The following is a 24,269-nucleotide window of genomic DNA, read 5'->3' on the forward strand; positions in this document are numbered from 1 at the left end:
TCATGGTCGAATTGCTGCAAAGAAAACACTACTAAAGGACACCAATAAGAAGAAGAGACTTGCTTTGGCCAAGAAACACTAGCAATGGACATTAGACCGGTGGAAATCCTTTGGTCTGATGAGTCCAAATCTGAGATTTTTGGTTCCAAATGCTGTGTCTTTGTGAGACACAGAGTTGGTGAACGGATGATCTCCACATTTGTGGTTCCCACCGTGAAGCATGGAGGAGGAGGTGTGATGGGTGCTTTGCTGGTGACACTGTGATTTAAAAAAAATTCAAGGCACACTTAACCAGCATGGCTACCACAGCATTCTGCAGTGATATGCCATCCCATCTGGTTTGCGCTTAGTGGACTATCATTACGTTTTCAACAGGACAATGACCCAAAACACACCTCCAGGCTGTGTAAGGGCTATATGACCAAGAAGAATAGTGATGGAGTGCTGCATCAGATGACCTGGCCTCCATAATCACCCAACCTCAACCCAATTGAGATGGTTTGGGATGAGTTGGACCGCAAAGTGAAGGAAAAGCAGCCTACAAGTGCTCAGCATATCTGGGTACTCCTTCAAGACTGTTGGAAAAGCATTCCAGCTGACTATCTCATGAAGCTGGTTGAGAGAATGCCAAGAGTGTGCAAAGCTGTCATCAAGGCAAAGGGTGGCTACTTTGAAGAATCTAAAACATAAAATATATTTTGATTTGTTGAACACTTTTTTGGTTATTACATGATTCCATATGTGTTATTTAATCTGAGGGACAGAGTACATGCTGATGCTGTCCATAGTGTAATATTTCTTGTTGAAGTATGGATCCTGAATTTGTATATGCCTGCACTGTTATGTGTATACTATGCAATATTCCTTGAGTATTTTGGAAAGAATAACTCAAATGTGTTAACATTTTGTCCTCTTTTCACTGTTGGAAGAATACATTTTTTAAAGCAGCTCTAAAATTTGGGTTGAACTTTTAGTGAATATAAGATGGCAATAGAATTTGATAAATATACTGTTGTGCATACTGTATCTTGTTGTTGTGATGTTTATTTGTTGAATACATTATCCAACCTAACATTTAAAGCAGTTAAAGCTATTAAATCACTGTGCTTATATATTTTATCATTTGTTTCCCTATGCCTCCGTTGGTCCTTGAAATTCTCAGTCTTGTTGTGTGGGTGTTATGAAGACAAATCTGAAAGTATTTACATACACAGCCCTGATTGTCTGATAAGATGGTCTGGAGCCCACACCCTTACCGACCCAGATCAGCAATCATTGGTCTATTATAATCAGATCACATTGTGACATCATGATGTGGGTCAACAGCTTTTACACAAAAAGGGCATGATCATTATTTTCACAATATAGAGTGTTATTTCGACCTCATAGTGTGGAAAAAAAACAACATAATCACGTTTTAGCTGCACTGCCCCTTTAAACATCAATAGTAAAACATAAAAATGCTCAGTACTTGGACAATGAGTTAGACTGAATCATCTCTCTCTGGTATGTTGCAGTCTTCCACCCATTGTTCAGGAAGCATCTCTCAGCTTCAAAGGGAAATGAACTGCGGCTGTTGGCTGCTGTATCCAGGTGAAACCATAGCTGAAAGCAGGCTCCTGGGCTTGGTTGAATTTAAGCAGCTGTGCATCTTCAAACAACATTGTTTACTTGGTTTGTTGCCAAATCCAATATTTTAAAAACATTTGTTAAACTGTTTTTCTTTTCTTTTTTCCAGAACAGGATTATCCCAGTCTGTTTGGAATTCCAGTGTACTCCTAATAGAGGGAGAAATTATTTTGGCACATATATGACCTAAATGATTCATACGAGTAGACAAAATAAAAAAGAAACTTGTTTTGGTCTCTTTGTCCACCATGCTTTGTGTTCTATTCTTATTTTCTGTCTTTCAGTTTGATTTGGAATTTGACAAAGAAGTCTGTCTCGTTGTGTGAAACACTGTCAGCTCTAAATTCAATTTTCTCTCTCACTTGAAATAAGCATATTTATCTCTGTCTGACTGTCAGTAGGGAATAAGTTATTTCTTCAGAGCTCTCTGTTGAGAGTGATTGTGAGTGCCTTTCACTTTCAGTTGTAAATCATTTCCCAAACATCACTAAACGATCTCTCAACTTCAAACAATGTCAGAAACTCCAGATATTCTTCAGAAAGATGAGTCTTTTAAAAAAAGACATACAGTACCACTTATGAAAGTTTCCAAATGTAACTCTGACTGAATATATTTTCATACCTCAGGCCATGATCCTTGAAGATAATCAAAGGAAACACTGTGTGTCATTTAATAATATTTTGTTAAGGTTTTATTTAATTATGTTTAACAAAACGGCACACAAAAAACTCTGCATCTTAGACATGAAAAAAAAGGAAGATAAGATCCGAGAATGTTCGGGAATTTTCCAGTATTGAAAGTACTTCTTCCAATATTACCCATTAAACTATGTGTAATGGGCTTTGCGGGACAGTTTCCCAGACGCAGATTAAGACTCCTGGACTAACAAGCACTTTACTGTATACATTGAGCAGCTTCATTAAATAGATCCCGCAAAACACCAGTCTAAATGTCAACAAGGAAGAGGCGACTCCGGGATGCGGGCCTTCTAGGCAGAGTTCCTCTCTCCAGTGTCTGTGTTCGTTTGCCCATCTTAATCTTTTCTTTTTATTGGCGTGTCTGAGATATGGCTTTTTCTTAGCAACTCTGCCTAGAAGGCCAGCATCCCGGGGTCACGTCTTCACTGTTGACGTTGGGACTGCAGGTACTATTTCATGAAGCTGCCAGTTGAGAACTTGTGAGGCATCTGTTTCTCAAACTAGACACTAATGTACATGTCCTTTTGCTCAGTTGTGCACCGTTCTGTGAAGGGAGTAGTACACAACGTTGTATGAGATCTTCAGTTTCTTGGCAATTTCTCACATGGAATAGCCATCATTTCTCAGAACAAGAATAGACTGACGAGTTTCAGAAGAAAGTTATTTGTTTCTGGCCATTTTGAGCCTGTAATCGAACCCACAAATGCTGATGCTCCAGATACTCAACTAGTCTAAAGAAGACCAGTTTAATTGCTTCTTTAAATCAGCACAACAGTTTTCCACTGTGCTAACATAATTACAAAAGGGTTTTGTAATGATCAATTAGCCTTGTAAAATTATAAACTTGGATTAACTAACACAACATGCCATTGGAACACAGGAGTGATGGTTGCTGATAATGGGTCTCTGTACACCTATGTAGATATTCCATTAAAAATCAGGGGTTTCCAGCTTCAATAGTAATTTATAACATTAACAATGTCTACACCAAATTTCTGATCAATTTGATGTTATTTTAATGGACAAAAAAGTTGTCTTTCTTTCAAAAATAAGGACATTTCTAATTGACCCCAAACTTTTGAATGGTGGTGTACATTCTCAACCCTGTCCATGTACTTACTCCACTACTGTTCCCATTCAAGTCTCTGCCAATTCAAGAGTAAATGGAATAGGAACACGTCACCTTTGGGACTAATTTTGAACCTTTTCTAATGGCTCCTAATGGAAATCAAGAGTAGATATAAAGATGATGGAGGGTGTCATAATACACTGAGCAAGGATTATCTGTAATTAGTTACCAGCGTTCTAGAGATGTTGTACTGAAGATAGCCATTAGGGCAGGTTAAACAGTCATGAAGCACTTTCACAGACTTTGCTCTGTGTGGCATGTCTTGCCGATAGATCCCCTTGTATGTTGTCCTCTTCTGCTTTGAGATCTGAACGATGGGATTGAGATACTGAACTTGAATTTAGGCACTTTCTTAAATTCACAAGAGGTTGTAGGCTGCAGCATACACACTTTACACACATTTGCCCATACATTCGTACGTACTGTGAATAGTCATTTCTAAATTGTGCTTTTAAATTCACTGTACATATTATCTCAAGGCAACACAATCAATATGCAGAAGTTTACCATTGATTACTTACTTGACACAGTCCTGAAGGAGGGGACAACACAAAACATAGTCTTCAATCGAAGCGCAGAAGCTCAGTTAAAGCTTTATACATTTAGATAAAGTGATTGATTACACTGTAATAGTATTATTTCCCATATCACCATTTTAAATGCACATTTTGACACTCTATCATGTCTTATGAAGATCACCTGTTTGTGATCATATTTGATGCTACGCCCTACTTCACCAAATACCTACCTACCTCCAGAAAGCAAAACTTAACATAATTTCATTCACTTGGTTTCTTGATACTCATGAAAAAGTGCATCTCAACAACACTAACAAGAACTCTTAGAAATTGAAAATTTCCTCCTCATTTTGCTACTGCCAAAATAGAGATATTTCCAAAAATGGTTGTCTCCTTTTCTATTACTGTACTTACAGTAAACAAATTATGTAAAGTAACATGGTTCAAAATATTCTTTCCTGAAAATAGAAATCAGAACACGGCAATAAATAGCGTACACTCAGGTTGACTTACACATTTCTACTGCCTACCCACTAAACACACTCAGTTCAAAGTCTTTTTCTGTAAAAACTTTTTCTTTTACAATATGATAGTACTTGTGTAAAAACAGTTTTGGCTAAATGATCCGTTTACTCATACTGTACATGCCTTTTTGGTCATTGCAATCAGAGATCCTTGGGACGTCCCTACCTCGTTGAAGTTGAAATGTAAAATGGTTAAGTGTTAAGGTTAGGGTTAGGTAAGGGTTATGATTAAGGTAAGTGTAAGGGTAGGGGTTAAGGTTAGGGTTAGGGTTTAAGGTATGGACGTACAAAGGATCGCGGATCGCACAAACCATGCCTTTTCTCCAGAATGTCATCTGTCCACTCTCTAGGTATGCTGTATCATCCCTTTTAATATCAAAATGTTTATCAGGCTTTTTCAAAAGACTGCTGCAGTGCTTTAAGCTCCTTTTACACCAGATTGCAGTCTCTTTACTTTCTCCTCGGCTTGGCACCTGTGAAAGAAAGCTGGATCTTGAGAGCGTGGCTCGTGCTAGCCTCATGCATATTTACAGGTTAAAAGGTCAAAGTAGCATCAGAGAGTAGGTATGATACTGACACCCCCGGACAAAGGTCCCATAAGAACGGGCCAGTCTCCCATAGACATAGTTTCAGCGCCGCTCTATGACGCTGCTGTAGGTTACATTTAATGCGGTAATCACACAGCCTTAGATCCCTTTGATAGTTGGGAAAGTCGATCGACGACACAGTGCCATCTCGGCACAGTCTCAACTCCCAGCCAAACAACATGGCTGCATCCAGTAGGCCCGATAGGCCTGTTCAATGCAAAATAGTTGCTTTTTATCACAGTCACAGCGTGGTGTAGATGTAGACAAAGATGATCACTACCATGTTGAGAATGGTGCCGATGATCCCAAGCATGGCCAGTATGGACTCCTCTGTACCTTCCTTGTCTTGAATTCCTTTTTCTTCATCACAGATGGCAGTGTTTACCATTTTTCCAGGAATGGTCTGCAGTTTTCCTTTCAGACCAGTCTGGAAATAATAGACACACAAAATAAATACATCTATGAATCAACTGTTCTGCTTGTATATTGAGAAACAGTCGTAGCAAACGATAAGGAATATAAACAAATAAATCAATCTGACTTTTGTAAAGGCAAGAGTTGAAAATAAATAAATAGCTTCATGGGCTTTACATTGTTCGACAGCTTTGAAACGATTTGTGTTTGGTATGATGTATGTACCATAGCTGATTGTCTGCTTCACAGTGTGAAGAGGTGGGTGAAAACATGTCATATAGAGTTAACAATGATCACTGCACCCTAGTCACTGTTATCAGACATTTGCTGAATTACCTGATTTTGATGTAGGAGATTGTGTCTTCCTTATTACTCAATACAGTTTGTCAATTTGAAATATTGGGAAAATAAAACAGTGTTTGGTTATAAATATACTTAAGTATCAAATGTAAATGTAACTGCTAAAATATACTTAACTATCAAAAGTAAAAGTATAAATAATTTCAAATTCCTTATATAAAGCAAACAAGATGCCATAATTTTATTTTTATTTTATTTTATTTACAGATAGCCAGGGGCATGCTCAGACATAATTTACAAACAAAGCATGTGTTTAGTGAATCTACCAGATCAGGGGCAGTAGGGATGACCAGGGATGTTCTCTTGATAAGTGCGTGAATTAGGAAATATTCCTGTCCTGCTACGCATTCAAAATGTAAAGAGTACTTTTGGGTGTCAGGGAAAATGTATGGAGTAAAAAGTACATCATTTTTTTTAGAAATGTAGTGAAGTAAAAGTAAAAGTTGTTAAAAATATAAATAGTAAAGTACAGATACCCCAAAAAACGACTCAAGTAGTACTTTCAAGTTTTTTTACCTAAGTACTTTACACAACTGGGTCACACACACCACAGTTGGTTCTGCATGTTGCATTCCTTTTTTTCAAGCTTTTACAGAATCATCTTTAAGTGCATGGAAAAGATTTTTCATAAAAAATATATTAATTTCCGTCGTCCACTGAATAAAATCTAGTAATCTGCTGTAAATGGGTTTTACGACTGGAAAAATATGTAGTCAAATACTATTCCACACTGTTGATTTTTCAATAATCTGCCTCATGTCCAGCGTTTATAAATTGATATTAACTAACTGTAGGTATTTCAAAAATATCTTAATGTCAAGTATCTAGTCGTATTTTATTGGAAAGATCACACTTGTACTTTAGATGAGGAAAATGTGTTACTCATTCATAGGTTCTTTTTTCCAACTTCCTTAGATTTCTTAATGACATATTCTCATTCCAGTTGTTGTTTGACTCACTGAAGTAAGGGGATGAAGGGGAGGAAAGAAGCATAGCTCAGTGGATTGCCCAAGATGATTGACCTGACACACTAGTTGCCTTCCGCCATAGTGGAAAACACTGTCAAGGAGCAGCTAAGAGACCATCTTGATTGACACACTAGTCATCGTGCGAATGGCTCATGGGATGAAATCACTCTCCATGCTTGCACTTATAGCTCTATATAGCTTATGGTTATGAGGGGTACATTAGCTGGGTCTGTGGTGCATGTTGTCGGCCCACAGGAGGAGCAGCCTAGGCAGGTTGACATCTGGACACGACCCAGAGGACCAAAGCTAGCTCCTCTAACGGGTCAGTGGTTTTCATGTGTACACTTGTAACTGTAAAAGCATGAAAACTCATGTACATAAAAAATAGAAAGACCACCTGCTTCAAGCCTTGGCTGGTGTGTTGTATAGTTTTGACCTGGAGATGGTGTCTTGAATGTGAAACTGGTGTTATTTATATTGATAATAACCTCAAAAGTATAATTCAAATGGAAAGATGAGTCCCATGGAGAACTAGTGTAACGCATTGTGAATTCGAACCCATTAGTTGGCCTACAGTATCATCCTTTTCTTTGGCTCACATTATCAATAATTAAAACAAAATCTAATTAATTGAAGGATAGGTTAATGACAGGACAAATAGATTTTCCTTTCAGTTCTCTGGGAGACAGTTTTCCAGTGAGATTTTGTGAAAACACACCACAGTCTTAAGGACTGTCCACACCAAGGGCAATAACTATAACTGTTCAAGTGAACTCATTGAACAATAACTACAAAACGATTGGAGAATGATAACGAGAGTTATCATTTGGATCACTTTCAGAGTGTTTTTTTCCCTGTCCCTCCGATGATTAAACACTGACAACCAATCAAAAATGCGTTATTTTGAAGCGTTCTAGTTTCTTAGTGTGCGAGGCTGGCCATTCGGCAATCTCATAAGCATTCTATCATTAATGAGCTCGAGGAGATCAAAGGATTTTATCCTGATTTGATAACCCTCACAGCTATCATCCAATCACAAAGTTTATGCAAATTAGACTGATAGGAAAACATTTGAGTTAATTCATTAATTTGATTGGAAGCATTCTAACATTGGGCATTCTGATGTAATACATTTTAATGTAAATATAAACAATGGACGCGGGGAGAACAGAGGATTCCCTTTTATTGCATTGTTACCACCAGCCAATGTGATCACATCACACCAGAGAAGCCCTTGCCATTCAAACTTCTCTGTCAGTTCGTTGTGAACACCCTTGCCGAAAATCAGGCTTCTGGCAAACAGTATTGGTAAATCTTTGGCCAACTCCATGGAGTTGCATTATTTTCCAGAGAATGCATAGAGCCCCAAGCTGATTATCCCTTTTATACCATGGATATAATTTAACACATTTAACACTAGAAATGTGTTAATTTGCCGGTAGAAATGTGTTCAACATCCACTGAAGTAGCTAGCAAGTTTACTAGCTACAGTAGTTGTTGTGGTAAGCAAACAAACACACTAGCTAGTTTAGCTAACCAAATCATCCGTCCAAGCTTGTTATTATGAAAATCAAAATCAACAATACGAATAATAATGTTTTCTTTTTGCTTTAAAAAGCAGCTCAAACAAAAAACATGTAAGAATGAACTATAGCCATTGAATTCTACCGTGCCGATATACTGTGCATTATAGGGAATTATACAGCGGGTGGGTCAAATCCTAAATTCTGATTGGTTAAAACCGTATTCCAGCCGGTGTCTATTCCACAAGTTACAACTGGCTAAATCTATGACGTTAAAATGCCTATTTACTCTGTTCCATCTGACTGCGCAATCCACAATCAGCCAGCCAGGCAATTTATAAACTTGATCTCCACTTTAAAAAGCATCTAGACATTATCTCACATGCATTTTAGACTAACATTTTGTTTTCAACAATGGAGATTTTTTTCAATATTTAAATTCGATCTCCAGCTGTCCCATAGCAATGAACGTGTTGGGAGTTGGGACTAAACAGACAGGCAGACAGCGTTTCTCAGCCATTTGAAATCATGAATCAGCTGGTATATATGGATATATACAAAGAAATGTCAGTTGGAGAAAAGTATAACGAAAACGAAGTGCAGCTAGTTTGCAGTCTTTCCAGCTTCAGTTTGAAGTGACTGTGTTAGCTGTGTTGTTGTCTAGCTCCTCTGAACAACAGTGTCCTAACGAGTGAGCACATTTTCTATGACTGGCGAAGTCGCGCATTATTAGCTCATTGTTGTGGATGTATCCAAATAAATGTCTTTAGAAAAAAGCTGAAACAAATACAAATGCAGCTACTTTGCTGTTATTCTAGCTGCACCTTTTGACGTGACTATAAGTCAGCCGTAATTGGCTAGCTAGAAAGCAAGTAATAAGAACATTGCCTGCCAGTATGGCAATAGAACATTTAGAATGAACGATTGTCCATAGATACAGAACAAAAAGACTGAAAGACTGGGTCGCGTCTCTGGCAACCGAGCCAATAGAATGAACAACCAGCTGGCTTGGGTAGCAACCCTAGATTTGTATCTTGTGGAAGGATGAAATAGTGTAAATAAATTCATCAAATATGTCAATCATTATTTAAATATGTTGGTAACCCATTGTATAAAAGTGATAATGCCCTCGAAGCTTGTGTTTGGAGGATATATTGGCACGGTTTGCCGGCCCTCGACTTTGTCTCTGGCCTAACAATACCCGTGCCAATATATACTTCAAACACCGGCTTCTCAGGCATTATCACTTAAATAATGCACGTTGTGAATGCCTTTCAAGCCAATAAGAAATGAGTATTCAACAATGCCATGGTATTAAGCATTACGCTATAATGTAGCCTAGGCCTACTTTCTGATCGACTACAGCCAAGATTTGAAGATGAGCCTAGGTATTGAATACGTTTTTAGGAAAGGAGAAATGTGATTTGTCAGTGTCTGAGATGTGCTGGTGGCTTTGATTGATGGATCCTTTTAAGGTGTGTGTGTGTGTGTGTGTGTGTTCGCTTATTCTCTCTATGTCCATTCAGAAAGTTTCCTAAAGCAGCCTGTCATGGACTCCATCTATTAATAAGAGAGGAGGGACAAATAATGTAACTGAAATAAGCATAAGACATTTTTATTTATTTGAGCAAGTCATGATGATCAGCATATGTGTGATGAATGACGTCAGGTGTCAGTTTTGTGTTTCTTGCCTTTCCTTAACAGGATTCAACTCAAGCAAACCTAGCTCGATTTAAAAAATATATATTTTTATTTCACCTTTATTTAACCAAGTAAGCCAGTTGAGAACAAGTTCACATAAACAAACGTACAGTCAATAACACAATAGAAAAGAAAAATAGAAAAATGTACAGTGTGTGCAAATGCAGAAGAGTAGGGAGGTAGGCAATAAATAGGCCATTGAGGCAAAATAATTACAATTTAGCATTAATACTGGAGTGATGGATGTGCAGATAATGATGTGCAAGTAGAGATGTTGGGGTGCAAAAGAGCAAGAGGGTAAGTAATAATATGGGGATGAGGTAGTTGGGTGTGCTATTTACAGTTTGGCTGTGTACAGGTACAGTGATCGGTAAGCTGCTCTCACAGCTGATGCTTAAAGTTAGAGAGGGAGATGAGTGTTTCCAGCTTCAGAGATTTTTGCAATTTGTTTCAGTCATTGGCAGCAGAGAACTGGAAGGAAATGCGGCCAAAGGAAGTGTTGGCTTTGGGGATGACCAGTGCAACATACCTGCTAGAGCGTGTGCTACAGGTGGGTGTTGCTATGGTGACCAGTGAGTTGAGATAAGGCGGGGCTTTATCTAGCAAAGACTTATAGATGACCTGGAGCCAGTGGGTTTGGCGATGGATATGGAGTGAGGGCCAGCCAACGAGAGCATACAGGTCGCAGTGGTGGGTAGTATATGGGGCTTTGGTGCCAAAACGGATGGCACTGTGATAGACTGCATCCAGTTTGCTGAGTAGAGTGTTGGGGGCTGTTTTGTAAATGACATCGCCGAAGTCGAGGATCGGTAGGATAGTCAGTTTTATGAAGGTATGTTTGGCAGCATGAGTGAAGGAGGCTTTGTTGCGAAATAGGAAGCCAATTCTAGATTTAATTTTGGATTGGAGATGCTTAATGTGATTCAAGAAGGAGAGTTTACAGTCTAACCAGACACCTAGGTATTTGTAGTTGTCCATATATTCTAGGTCAGAACCGTCCTGAGCAGTGATGCTAGTCGGGCGAGAGGGTGCGGGCAGCAAACGGTTGAAGAGCATGCACTTAGTTTTACTAGCATTTAAATGCAGGTGGAGGTAACGGAAGGAGTGTTGTATGGCGTTGAAGCTCGTTTGAAGGTTTGTTAGCACAGTGTCCAAAGAAGGGCCAGATGTATACAGATTGGTGTCGTCTGCATAGAGGTGGATCAGAGAATAACCAGCAGCAAGAGCGACATCATTGATATATACAGAGAAAAGAGTCGGCCCGAGAATTGAACCCTGTGGCACCCCCATAGAGTGGTCCAGTGGTCCAGACAACAGGCCCTCCGATTTGACACACTGAACTCTGAGAAGAAGTTGGTGAACCAGGCGAGGCAGTCATTTGAGAAGCCAAGGCTATTGAGTCTGCCGATAAGAATGAGGTGATTGACAGAGTCGAAAGCCTTGGCTAGGTCAATGAAGACGGCTGTACAGTACTGTCTTTTATCGATGGCGGTTATGATATCGTTTAGCACCTTGAGCGTGGCTGAGGTGCACCCATGACCAGCTCGGAAACCGAATTGCACAGTGGAGAAGGTACGGTGGCATTCGAAATGGTCAGTGATCTATTTATTAACTTGGCGTTTAACCTCTCTAGGGTAGGGGGCAGTATTTGCACGGCCGGATAAAAAACGTACCCGATTTAATCTGGTTATTACTACTGCCCAGAAACTAGAATATGCATATAATTGTTTGATTTGGATAGGAAACACCCTAAAGTTTCTAAAACTGTTTGAATGGTGTCTGTGAGTATAACAGAACTCATATGGCAGGCAAAAACCTGAGAAGATTCCTTACAGGAAGTGCCCTCTCTGACCATTCCTTGGCCTTCTACACTCGCTTTATTGAAAACTGAGGATCTCTGCTGTAACGTGACACTTCCTACGGCTCCCATAGGCTCTCAGAAGGCGGCAGAACGTTGAATGATGCCTTTGCAGGCCATGGCTGAAAAACAGTAGCGCATTTGGATAGTGGTCGATCAGAGAACAATGAGACTGGGGGCGCGTGCACGAGCCGACACCATGTTTTTATTTTTTCGTCTTTGAACGAAAACAGGGTTTCCCGGTCGGAATATTATCGCTTTTTTACGAGAAAAATCGCATAAAAATGTATTTTAAACAGCGGTTGACATGCTTCGAAGTACGGTAATGGAATATTTAGAATTTTTTTGTCACGAAACGCATCGGGCGCGTCACCCTTCGTCACCCTTCGGATAGTGTCTTGAACGCACGAACAAAACAGAGGATATTTGAACATAACTATGGATTATTTTGAACCAAACCAACATTTGTTATTGAAGTAGAAGTCCTGGGAGTGCATTCTGACAAAGAACAGCAAAGGTAATCCAATTTTTCTTATAGTAAATCTGAGTTTGGTGTGGGCCAAACTTGGTGGGTGTCAAAATAGCTAGCACGTGATGGCGAGCTATCTACTCAGAATATTGCAAAATGTGCTTTTGCCTAAAAGATATTTTAACATCGGACATAGCGATTGCATAAAGGAGTTCTGTATCTATAATTCTTAAAATAATTGTTATGTTTTTTGTGAACGTTTATCGTGAGTAATTTAGTAAATTCACCGGAAGTTTGCGGTGGGTATGCTAGTTCTGAACGTCACATGCTAATGTAAAAAGCTGGTTTTTGATATAAATATGAACTTGATTGAACAAAACATGCATGTATTGTGTAACATAATGTCCTAGGAGTGTCATCTGATGAAGATCATCAAAGGTTACTGCTGCATTTAGCTGTGGTTTGGGTTTATGTGACCTTATATGCTAGCTTGAAAAATGGGTGTGTGATTATTTCTGGCTGGGTACTCTCCTGACATAATCTAATGTTTTGCTTTCGTTGTAAAGCCTTTTTGAAATCGGACAATGTGGTTAGATAAAGGAGAGTCTTGTCTTTAAAATGGTGTAAAATAGTCATATGTTTGAAAAATTGAAGTTTTGGGATTTTTGAGGACTTTGTAATTCGCGCCACGCCCTATCATTGGATATTGGAGCGGTGTTCCGCTAGCGGAACATCTAGATGTAAGAGGTTTTAATCAGGGCAAAGTGACCAGAAACATGACCGAATACAAACAGTGTAGCTATTCCCTCCGCAAGGCAATAAAACAAGTTAAGCGTCAGTACAGAGACAAAGTGGAGTCGCAATTCAACGGCTCAGACATGAGAGGTATGTGGCAGGGTCTACAGTCAATCACGGACTACAAAAGAAAAATCAGCCGCGTCGCGGATCACGATGCCTTACTCCCAGACAGACTAAACAACTTTTTTGCTCGCTTTGAGGACAATACAGTGCCACTAACACGGCCCGCTACCAAAACCTGCGGGCTCTCCTTCACTGCAGTCAACGTAAGTAAAACATTTAAACGTGTTAACCCTCGCAAGCCTGCAGGCCCAGACGGCATCCCCGGCCGCGTCCTCAGAGCATGCGCAGACCAGCTGGCTGGCTGGTGTTTACAGACATATTCAATCAATCCTTATCCCAGTCTGCTGTCCCCACATGCTTCAAGAGGGCCACCATTGTTCCTGTTCCCAAGAAAGCTAAGGTAACTGAGCTAAATGACTACCGCCCTGTAGCACTCACTTCCGTCATCATGAAGTGCTTTGAGAGACTAGTCAAGGATCATATCACCTCCACCCTACCAGACACCCTAGACCCACTCCAATTTGCTTACCGACCCAATAGGTTCACAGACGACGCAATCGCCATCACACTGCACACTGCCCTAACCCATCTGGACAAGAGGAATACCTATGTAAGAATGCTGTTCATCAACTACAGCTCAGCACTTAACACCATAGTACCCTCCAAACTCGTCACTAAGCTCGACACCCTGGGTATCGACCCCGCCCTGTGCAACTGTGTCCTGGACTTCCTGACGGGCCGCCCCCAGGTGGTGAGGGTAGGTAACAACATCTCCACCCCGCTGATCCTCAACACTGGGTCCCCACAAGGGTGCGTTCTCAGCCCTCTCCTGTACTCCCTGTTCAGCCACGACTGTGTGGCCATGCACGCATCCAACTCAATCATCAAGTTTGCAGACGACACTACAGTGGTAGGCTTGATTACCAACAATGACGAGACGGCCTACAGGGAGGTGGTGAGGGCCCTCGGAGTGTGGTGTCAGGAAAATAACCTCGCACTCAATGTCAACAAAACAAAAGAGATGATCGTGGACTTCAGGAAACAGCAGAGGGAGCAGCCCCCTGTCTACATTGACGGGACAGTAGTAGAGAGGGTGGAGAGTTTTAAGTTCCTCGGCGTACACATCATGGACAAACTGAAATGGTCCACCCACACAGACAGCGTGGTGAAGAAGGTGCAGCAGCGCCTCTTCAACCTCAGGAGGCTGAAGAAATTCGGCTTGTCACCAAAAACACTCACAAACCTTTACAGATGCACAATCGAGAGCATCCTGTTGGGCTTTATCACCGCCTGGTACGGCAGCTGCTCCGCCCATAACCGGAAGGCTCTCCAGAGGGTAGTGAGGTCTGCACAACGCATCACCGGGTGCAAACTACCTGCCCTCCAGGACACCTACACCACCCAATGTCACAGAAAGGCCAAAAAGATCATCAAGGACAACAACCACCCGAGCCACTGCCTTTTCACCCCGCTAACATCCAGAAGGCGAGGTCAGTACAGGTGCATCAAAGCTGGAACCGAGAGACTGAAAAACAGCTTCTATCTCAAGGCCATCAGACTGTTAAACAGCCATCACTAACATTGAGTGGCTGCTGCCAACATACTGACAACTCAAGCCACTTTAATAATGGGAAAATTGATGTAATCAATTTATCACTTGCCACTTTATATTATTTATATTAGATAATGTTTACATAACCTACATTATTCATCTCATATGTATATACTGTACGCTATACCATCTACTGCATCTTGCCATCTTGATGTATTAGATGTATCACTAGCCACTTTAAACAATACCACTTTATATCATGTTTTCATAACCTACATTACTCATCTCATATGTTTATACTGTACTCTATGCCATCCTGATGTAATGTATCACTAGCCACCTTAAACAATGCCGCTTTATATGTTTTCATACCCTACAACACTCATCTCATATGTATATACTGTACTCCATACCATCTATTACATCTTGCCTACGCCGTTCGGCCATCACTCATTTATATATTTTTATGTACATATTCGTATTCATTCCTTTACACTTGTGTGTACAAGGTAGTTGTTGTGGAATTGGTAGATTACTTGTTAGATATTACTGCATGGTCGGAACTAGAAGCACAAGCATTTCGCTACACTTGCATTAACACCTGCTAACCATGAGTATGTGACAAATACATTAGATTTGATTTGGTAGAGACGATCCGGTCCGATATGCTCTGGCTTGATATCGTGCTGTGCAGACTGGCAACAATTGACCGGGCTGAGGCTGGCTGATGTCCGAGTTAACGGTGATGAGTACTAAATGTCCGAGTTAACGGTGATGAGTAATAGCTAGTAGCTAGTTAGCTGGCTACCCTCTGATGGGGCTTCCGGTTCTAAAGTGTTAAAAATAGCAGATCCGTACCACATTGGGTGAGGCGGGTTGCAGGAGAGTATGTTCAGTCTGTAGATGGAAATTGAGATTTAAAAATATATGAAAAATATATATACATGGGACGGGATGGGACAAGACAAACAGACGTCCTACTGCTACGCCATCTTGGAATCTAGAGTGACCAACTCGATGTTGGTCACAGATGTTAGCAAGGCTTGACAAGTTTAACAAGTTATTTGTCAAGTCTTGGTAACATCTTGTGGCATTTGTGATCTCTGGGGGAGAATTGGAACAAGCAAACGAGATGCTGTTATGATGATCCACTATTTTCGATTCAAACAATGCAGAACTATTGACTTTTTTTTATTTTTTTTAAACCTTTATTTAACTAAGCAAGTCAGTTAAGAACACATTCTTATTTGCAATGCCGGCCTACACCGGCCAAATCTGGACGATGCTGGGCCAACTGTGTGCCGGCGTATGGGACTCCCAATCACGGCCAGTTGAAGATACAGCCTGGATTTGAACCAGGGTGTCTGTAGTGACACCTCTAACACTAAGATGCTGTGCCTTAGACTGCTGCGCCACTCGGGAGCCCAATCAATAATTACTTCACCAATTACAAATTTCTGAAGCATGTTTTATGCAGCAAATGTGACTTGGTTAGGAATAAACAAATTCAATTAAGTCAATTCTATTCATGATGGACAGCAGGTGAAATCCAACTTGAAGTCAACAATGGGCTGTGATTGCCCCTCTTGGGGAGTGCTATAAACAGGGCTTCCCTCAAACTGAATGGCACTCATTGTGTAGTATGCTGCTGGATGGGCCCTAATGCCAATACGCCTACTCGCTGCTGATACAAACTGCACTTGGGAGAGAGAGATATGAAGGCCCTGCCAAAACTAGGAACAGAGAAACAGCTTTACCACAGAGTGCAGTGCAGTTGCTCCTCTCAAACAAACGCTCTGGAGTCCATCCAGACAAACCTCCATTGCGCTGGCTGGCCGGTCCAGTACTCATGCTTTACAACAGGAAAGGTGTGTTGCAATCAGTGGCATTTTGACTATACAATGCACTCTACTCTGCTCAATGGTTGCATGGGTACTTTGTCATGTTCGCTTTGTTTTACACCTATTAGGCTTTCTTTGTGGGGTACTTTGAACATTTAAGTAGTTACTTTTGTAAGCTTATAGTAAGAAAACTACACCTAACTACAGATTCCTGGTCATACTAAGCACAATTAATTGCTGAGGACCTCCAAACTATATATACTTGTGTAATACTTGTAACTCGAGCATTGTAGTGCTGAGCGATTAACTGAAATTGTGGATATTTTTGACATTGGTTCAATTATTTGAATCCGATTTGGTTCATTTTTTCTTCTTCTGTGAGCTCGATGCCAGTTTCTCTAGAGATGAATCAGAACAAACCCGAACTATGCGATGGAGTTTCCAATAGGTCAATAATTCTACATAGTTCAGTGCAGAAAACGTGGTAATTGACTACAATGACCATAATCCATTGCGCGCTTTGTCTTTCTGTTTGACGCAGACACGGAGAGAAGAGGAGAGCAGTTGCTTCTCGAAGTACCTCTACCTAAAAATACATTATCTAAGTGATTGACATTTGGTATTCAGCAGTCATAAAAGTATGCCTTACTTTGAAGAACTAATACAATAGTGATTTTGTCAGACAGCATAGGCAGCAGCTCTATATAGATGAACTAATACAATAGTGATTTTGTCAGACAGCATAGGCAGCAGCTCTATATAGATGAACTAATACAATAGTGATTTTGTCAGACAGCATAGGCAGCAGCTCTATATAGATGAACTAATACAATAGTGATTTTGTCAGACAGCATAGGCAGCAGCTCTATATAGATGAACTAATACAATAGTGATTTTGTCAGACAGCATAGGCAACAGCTCTATATAGATGAACTAATACAATAGTGATTTTGTCAGACAGCATAGGCAGCAGCTCTATATAGATGAGATAATGACTTGGAATGAAATAATAAAGTCAACAAATTAAACAAATATACACAACAGCTGAAATATTTTATCAAAGTAATGTGAATAAATTATAGTTAAAGAGTGATAAGCAGTAATGGGCAGTCACCACCATCATGGCACTTGTATTAATTGTTTTGTTCTGTGTTGTTACAGCATTCAACACACATAATGCATAGTGCATTTAATGTTTGGAAATATAGAATCGAACTGAAACCAAACCGACCTCAAAAAGCACTAATTGCTCAGCAGTAGTGCATTAAAAACTATGTGCATAACATTAAAGCAAGACTAAAAGGATTATTTCAAATGTAGTCCATTATTACTTCTCAGATAGAGTTCAGTGTGTCAAATCGGAGGGCCTGTTGTCCGGACCTCTGGCAGTCTCTATGGGGGTGCCACAGGGTTCAATTCTCGGGCTGACTCTTTTCTCTGTATACATTAATTAATGTAGCAGCTCTTGCCGCTGGTGATTCTCTGATCCACCTCTACGTAGATGACACCATTCTGTATACTTCTGGTCCTTCTTTGGACACTGTGTTAACACAACTCCAGATGAGCTATAACGCCATACAACACTCCTTCCGTGGTCTCCAACTGCTCTTAAATGCAAGTAAAACCAAATGCATGCTTTTCAACCGATCGCTGCCCGCACCGGCCTGCATCACTACTCTGGACGGTTCTGACCTAGAATATGTGGACAACTACAAATACCTAGGTGTCTGGTTAGACTGTAAACTCTCCTTCCAGACTCCAATCCAACATTAAATCTAGAATCAGCTTCCTATTTCGCAACAAAGCATGCTTCACTCATGCTGCCAAACATATCCTCAAAACTGATTATCCTACCGATCCTTGACTTCGGCAATGTCATTCATAAAATAGCCTCCAACACTCCACTCGGCAAACTGGATGTAGTCTATCACAGTGCCATCCGTTTTGTCACCAAAGCCCCATATACTACCCACCACTGCGACCTGTTTGCTCTCGTTGGCTGGCCCTCGCTTCATACTCGTCGCCAACCCCACTGGCCCCAGGTCTTCTTTAAGTCTGCCAGGTAAAGCCCCGCCTTATCTCTGCTCACTGGTCACCATAGCAGCACCCACCCGTAGCACGCGCTCCAGCAGGTATATTTCACTGGTCATCCCCAAAGCCAACTCCTCGTTTGGCCGCCTTTCCTTCCAGTTCTCTGCTGCCAATGACTGGAACGAATTGCAAAAATCACTGAAGCTGGAGTCTCATATCTCCCTCACTAACTTTAAGCATCAGCTGTCAGAGCAGCTTACCGATCATTGCACCTGTACACATCCCATCTGTAAATAGCCCACCCAACTACCTCATTCCCATATTGTTATTTATTTTTTGCTCCTTTACACCCCAGTATCTCTACTTGCACATTCATCTTCTGCACATCTATCACACCAGTGTTTAATTGCTAAATTGTAATTATTTCGCCACTATGGCCTATTTATTGCCTTACCTCCCTAATCTTACTACATTTGCACACACTGGTGTTGGCACTAAATATTAATATTTTGCAGTAACTTATGCTGTATTTGACAAAGGACTGTGACAGTTCCCGAAATAAAATAATAATGGCAAATTGTTGTGGACCTATCAGCAGAATGTTTGAATTCACCAATGTTTGCTTAGACTTTTCACCCAACCTAAATATGCTGGACTTCCTGTGAATTCTGAAACATTGTCTAGGCTAGTTCCAAAAAAATCACATTCACCTAAACTTGAAATACATAACCTATCTATTTACTTGACAAATAAGCCCAGTTAAATTATTAGATGCACATGGTAATTTGTTATACGGCTACTTCAGCAATATTAACCAATCACTGCCAGAAAAGGTGAGGAATTTATTCTGCAATGGTTGTGAAAATAAAATGCATGGGAAACACATTCCTATGTCTAATTACTTTAGATTCCAAAACAAAACACATAGATTTTTGCTCTTTTCACTAATGGCAAAAGGCTGCATCTTGTTATTATGTTTTCCAGTTTTTTTATATGAATAAGCATGTCATCATATCCCCCATTTGCACAAAATACTTAGGCCTATACTTGCCTGTTTGCAATAGAATACTTCAACCACTAGAAAATGTGTCTACGCATGGTCTAAAGCAGGGCTCTCAAACCCTGTTCCTGGAGAGCTACTATTCTGTAGGTTTTCATTCCAACCCTAATCTAGCGAACCTTATTCTAATAATGTGCTGATTTATAAGATGAATCTGTGTAATTAAAACTGGGGTTGGAGTGGAAAACCTACAGGAGGGAAGCTCTCTAGGAACAGGGTTGGAGTGAAAACCTACAGGAGGGTAGCTCTCTAGGAACAGGGTTGGAGTGAAAACCTACAGGAGGGTAGCTCTCTAGGAACAGGGTTGGAGTGAAAACCTACAGGAGGGTAGCTCTCTAGGAACAGGGTTGGAGTGAAAACCTACAGGAGGGTAGCTCTCTAGGAACAGGGTTGGAGAGCCATGAAGTTTGAATGGAAGTAAGGACATTCTCATGCCAAGTTCAGTTTTTATAAATGCCAACTTCTGTTGGAAAACTGGCGCAAGCATGTTTTAGGGTATATTTTTTACACGCAACGTTTTTAAATGAGGACCCTGGTTCCTGTGTTTGAGAACAAAAGCTGAAAGTGTGGCCAAGAAAAAAGAGCATCACCATGGAAACAAGGAAACGTTCATACCTGGAACAACACATCCAGGCTCTCCAGTTACACCTAGTCGGGTTCAGCGTCTGCAGATCAGTGAACAGTAAAACCTTTTGCCACTTGAATAATTCTGAGCATGTCAAATATTCCCAGATGTTAACTAGGTCTGACAGGCAGAGTTGCTTTTGGCACTGTTTTAAAATGGAATTAAAAACAAACAACAACCCCCCACTCATTCAGAGTGTACTGTACAGCACCCTGCAAAAATATTCAGACCCCTTGGACTTCCTCACATTTTGTTGTGTTACAAAGTGGGATTAAAGCGGATTTGATTGTCTTTTTTTATTTTACAATCTACACAAAACACTGTCAAAGTGGATAACTAAAATATTGTCGCTGCATAAGTATTCCGTCCCTTTGTTTAGGCAATCCTAAATTAGTTCAGGAGTAAAATTTGGCTTAACAAATAAAATAGAATCATAAAGAAGGGGAGTGATTGGTAGATGGATAACAATAACAAATCAGACATTTAATATATCTTTAAGCATGGTCAAGTTAATAATTATACTGTGGATTATGTATTTAACCACCCAGACACAAAGATACAGCCATCCTTCTGAACTGAGCCGCAGGACAGGAATTAAACTGCTCAGGAACGTTGCCATGAGGCCATTGGTGATTTTAAAAACAGCTAAATAGTTCAATAGTTGTGATGGGAGAAAACAGAGGATGGATCAAAAACATTGTAGTAACTCCACAATAACGACCTAAATGACAGGATGAAAAGAAGAATACAAATATACAGAATAAAAATATTCCAAAACATGCATCTTGTATGTAACAACACACTAAAGTGATACTGCAAATAAAACACACCAAAGGAATACACATTTTGGCCTAAATTCAAAGCCTTATGTTCGAGGAGGAAAATCCAACAAAACACATCACTGAGTAACATCCTCCTTATTTTCAAGCATGGTGGTGGCTGCATCATGGTATGGGTATGCTTGACATCGACAAATACGGGGGACGTTTTTCAGGATAAAAATAAATGGGCTACTATGAGCTCAGCACAGGACAAAATCCAGAGGAAAACCTGCTTCAGTCTGCTTTACACAAGAGACCGAGAGGAATTCACCTTTCAGCAGGACAATAACCTACAACACATTTTACACAAGGACAAATCTACACTGGAGTTGCTTACCAAGAAGACAGTGAATGTTCCTGAGAGGCCAAGTTACATTTATTTTGATAAATCATAATGGGCAAATATTCTACAGTCCAGGTGTACAAAGCTCTTATACACTGATTGTACAAAGCATTAAGGACAGGACAGCCTCAATTCTTCGAGGCATGGACTCTACAAGGTGTCAAAAGCGTTCCACAGGGATGCTAGCCCATGTTGACTCCAATGCTTCCCACAGATGGGTCAAGTTGGCTGGATGTCCTTTGTGTGGTGGACCATTCTTGATACACACTGGAAACTGTTGAGTGTGAAAAACCCAGCAGCGTTGCAGTTCTTGACACAAACCGATGCGCCTGGCACCTACTACCATACCATGTTCAAAGGCATTTAAATATTTTGTCTTGCCCATTCACCCTTTGAATGGCACGCATACACAATCCATGTCTCAATTGTCTCAAGGCTTAAAAATCCTCCTTTAACCTGTCTCCTCTCCTTCATCTCCACTGATTGAAGTGGATTTAACAGGTGACATCAATAAGGGATCATACAGTAGCTTCACCTGGATTCACCTGGTCAGTATATGTCATGGAAAGTGCAGGAGTCCCTAATGTTTTGTACACTCAGTGTAGATTTACCCAAGAAGACTCATAGGTGTAATCGATGCCAAAGTTGTTTTCAAAATGAATGGATCCAAGGAGCTGAATACTAATGCAACGACTATATTTTTGTTGTTTAATTTGTATAATTTTTTTTTTTTTTTAAACTTCCACTTTGTCTTTACAGAGTATTTTGTGTAGATTGTTGACAAAACATTACAATTAAATAAATGTTAATCCCAATTTGTAACACAATAAAATGTGAAGAAATCCAAGGGATCTGAATACTTTTGAAAGGCACACACACACACACACACACACACACGTAATCACACACACATTAATAAGCACATGCACACAAATTCACAGTTGCACAACCCCTCACACACGCTTTCACTAAATGAAGTACATTTAATCTTTTTATGAGATTTTCTTGATTTACTCATTATGGTTGAACGCCCAGTTATTAAGACTTTTTGTTTTCTTTTACAGAGCCACATCACACATATTGATCTTGACCCAATTTTATATTACCTCTTCTAATTGAAATCTAGTGACAAAGAAAAATAAAGAGCTTGTAATACATTGTCTTCTGCATCTAGCACTGCACCAATACCCCAATATCCTCAAGATAAATGAGTAGTTCAATATCCGATTTTGCTGAAAATGTCATTTTACAGTGGAGGTGCAATCATGAAACACTATTAAACAGTTTTTTTTGTACAGGAGACAGAAGAGGAAATATATTTGTATGAATCTCAAATCTAAGCTTTGTTCTTTTCCGCTAGACATGACTAAGTTAACACCTTTCTACGAAAAAATGTATACCCTATTATTTCTCAACATTTTCCTCTAGACAAAAATAGATATTATTGACAACATTTAAATATAATAACTAATAATTTGACTAGTTGAACTGCAAAAAGACAAAACAACCATGATAAAAAATCTAGGTTATAATACGTCTATATAATCCTATTGTTGTCAAAAAGCAGATACAAGATACAAGTTTGACATATGGTAACCCCAGCTGACTGCATGTGGACCAGGGTGATGACTTACCTTGCAGAGCATCAGGAAGAACATAGCATTGGACATACTGGAGGGATTTTTCGCCTTTCTGTAGTGCACAGACATCCCTGGCAACTAAGGGAAAAGTCGGTCCCTTTCATACATTGGCAGCGGGGGGGCACGGGATCTGAGGGAGAGGGCTGGCTCGTCTTCCAGGCTGTCCAATTCGAGGGCTTCTTTCATCAGATGTCGTACCCCGCGGCAGTTGAGTGTTCCCTCCCCGAGTTGCATCTCACTAGTGACCAAGTTCGCGCTGTCGTCAGTTTCTCCTCCTCAGCCTTGACGAGCCAGAGCTGGAACAGTACTGCTCTTCTCTCCTCTTCTGATGGGGAGATGATGTCAGGTTGAAGAGGGGAGTCAGATGATGAGCAGATGAGGGAAGTGGTTTCATGTGTACAATTCAATCTCCCATCTTTTTGCTTTGCAAACCTCTGTTGATTCCACCAAAGACTTTAGTCTTCTTTCTGATATCAGAGTACTGTACACGTCAACCCTAAAATACATACTATAACATACAGTTTTCTTTTTAAAATACTAACTCACACTGTCAAACGTTGGCTCATGAGGCTTAGCAAATTTGAAACAGTTTCAGCTGGCTTTTCAATTTTAAGGTAAAAAAAAACTATTCAAACAAGCAACAACTTCAACTGATTTCAGACAGTGGATTTCCCTCTGTAAATTGTTAGCAACCTAACCACCCTTCTCTTGTTACTCTGCTCTAGTGGCTGTGTTTCCCTTGCTGTCTACCGAACAGTATGTGCGCTGGAAGGCTATAAGAGCAGGGGCTGTGAGCGAGGGATTCAGTCTTCTACCCATGCTGACGCTGTCATAGCAGTTGCCACGCTCCAGAGAGAAGAGGCTTCCCCTGCTCCTTCTACCGCGCATATTAATGCAGCCTGGATTGCCTAGCAACCAGCTCAGTGGAGCCAATGAACGCCTGACGACAAGAAGCGCTTGTGACAGGGGCCAGAATGAGAGGTGAGGGTTTCCTCCACAGTCTTCCCTGTTGTTTTTGAGGGGAGTGAGTGTGTGTTTACGGCATGCATGTGTGTGTGTGTGTACTCTTGCATGTGTGGGTGCTTACGTACATGCATGTGTGTGTTGGTGTGCATA

The 24,269-nt window shown here is 40.4% G+C and overlaps 1 protein-coding gene across 1 annotated transcript; it reads right to left on the reverse strand.

Moving 5' to 3' along the window:
- Positions 1–2,293: 2,293 nt before the first annotated feature.
- Positions 2,294–24,037, reverse strand: LOC145858010 (protein TUNAR-like). The gene is made up of 2 exons (XM_082955705.1): positions 23,148–24,037; positions 2,294–5,513 (listed from the first exon to the last, which is right to left on the reverse strand). The coding sequence occupies exons 1-2, from the start codon at positions 23,220–23,222 to the stop codon at positions 5,328–5,330; spliced, it is 261 nt and encodes an 86-aa protein (XP_082811831.1). The 5' UTR covers positions 23,223–24,037; the 3' UTR covers positions 2,294–5,327.
- Positions 24,038–24,269: the final 232 nt, after the last annotated feature.

This window comes from Salmo salar, chromosome 09 (genome assembly GCF_965601325.2).
Source record: "Salmo salar chromosome 09, fSalSal1, whole genome shotgun sequence".
In the NCBI taxonomy this organism is placed as follows: Eukaryota; Metazoa; Chordata; class Actinopteri; order Salmoniformes; family Salmonidae; genus Salmo; species Salmo salar.

Coding starts and splice junctions, on each gene's coding strand:
- LOC145858010 (XM_082955705.1), bottom strand. CDS start 23,222: ATGTCTGTGCACTACAGAAAGGCGAAAAATCCCTCCAGTATGTCCAAT. Junction 5,514..23,147: donor TCTTCCTGATGCTCTGCAAG/GTAAGTCATCAC, acceptor TATTATTTCCAG/ACTGGTCTGAAAGGAAAACT.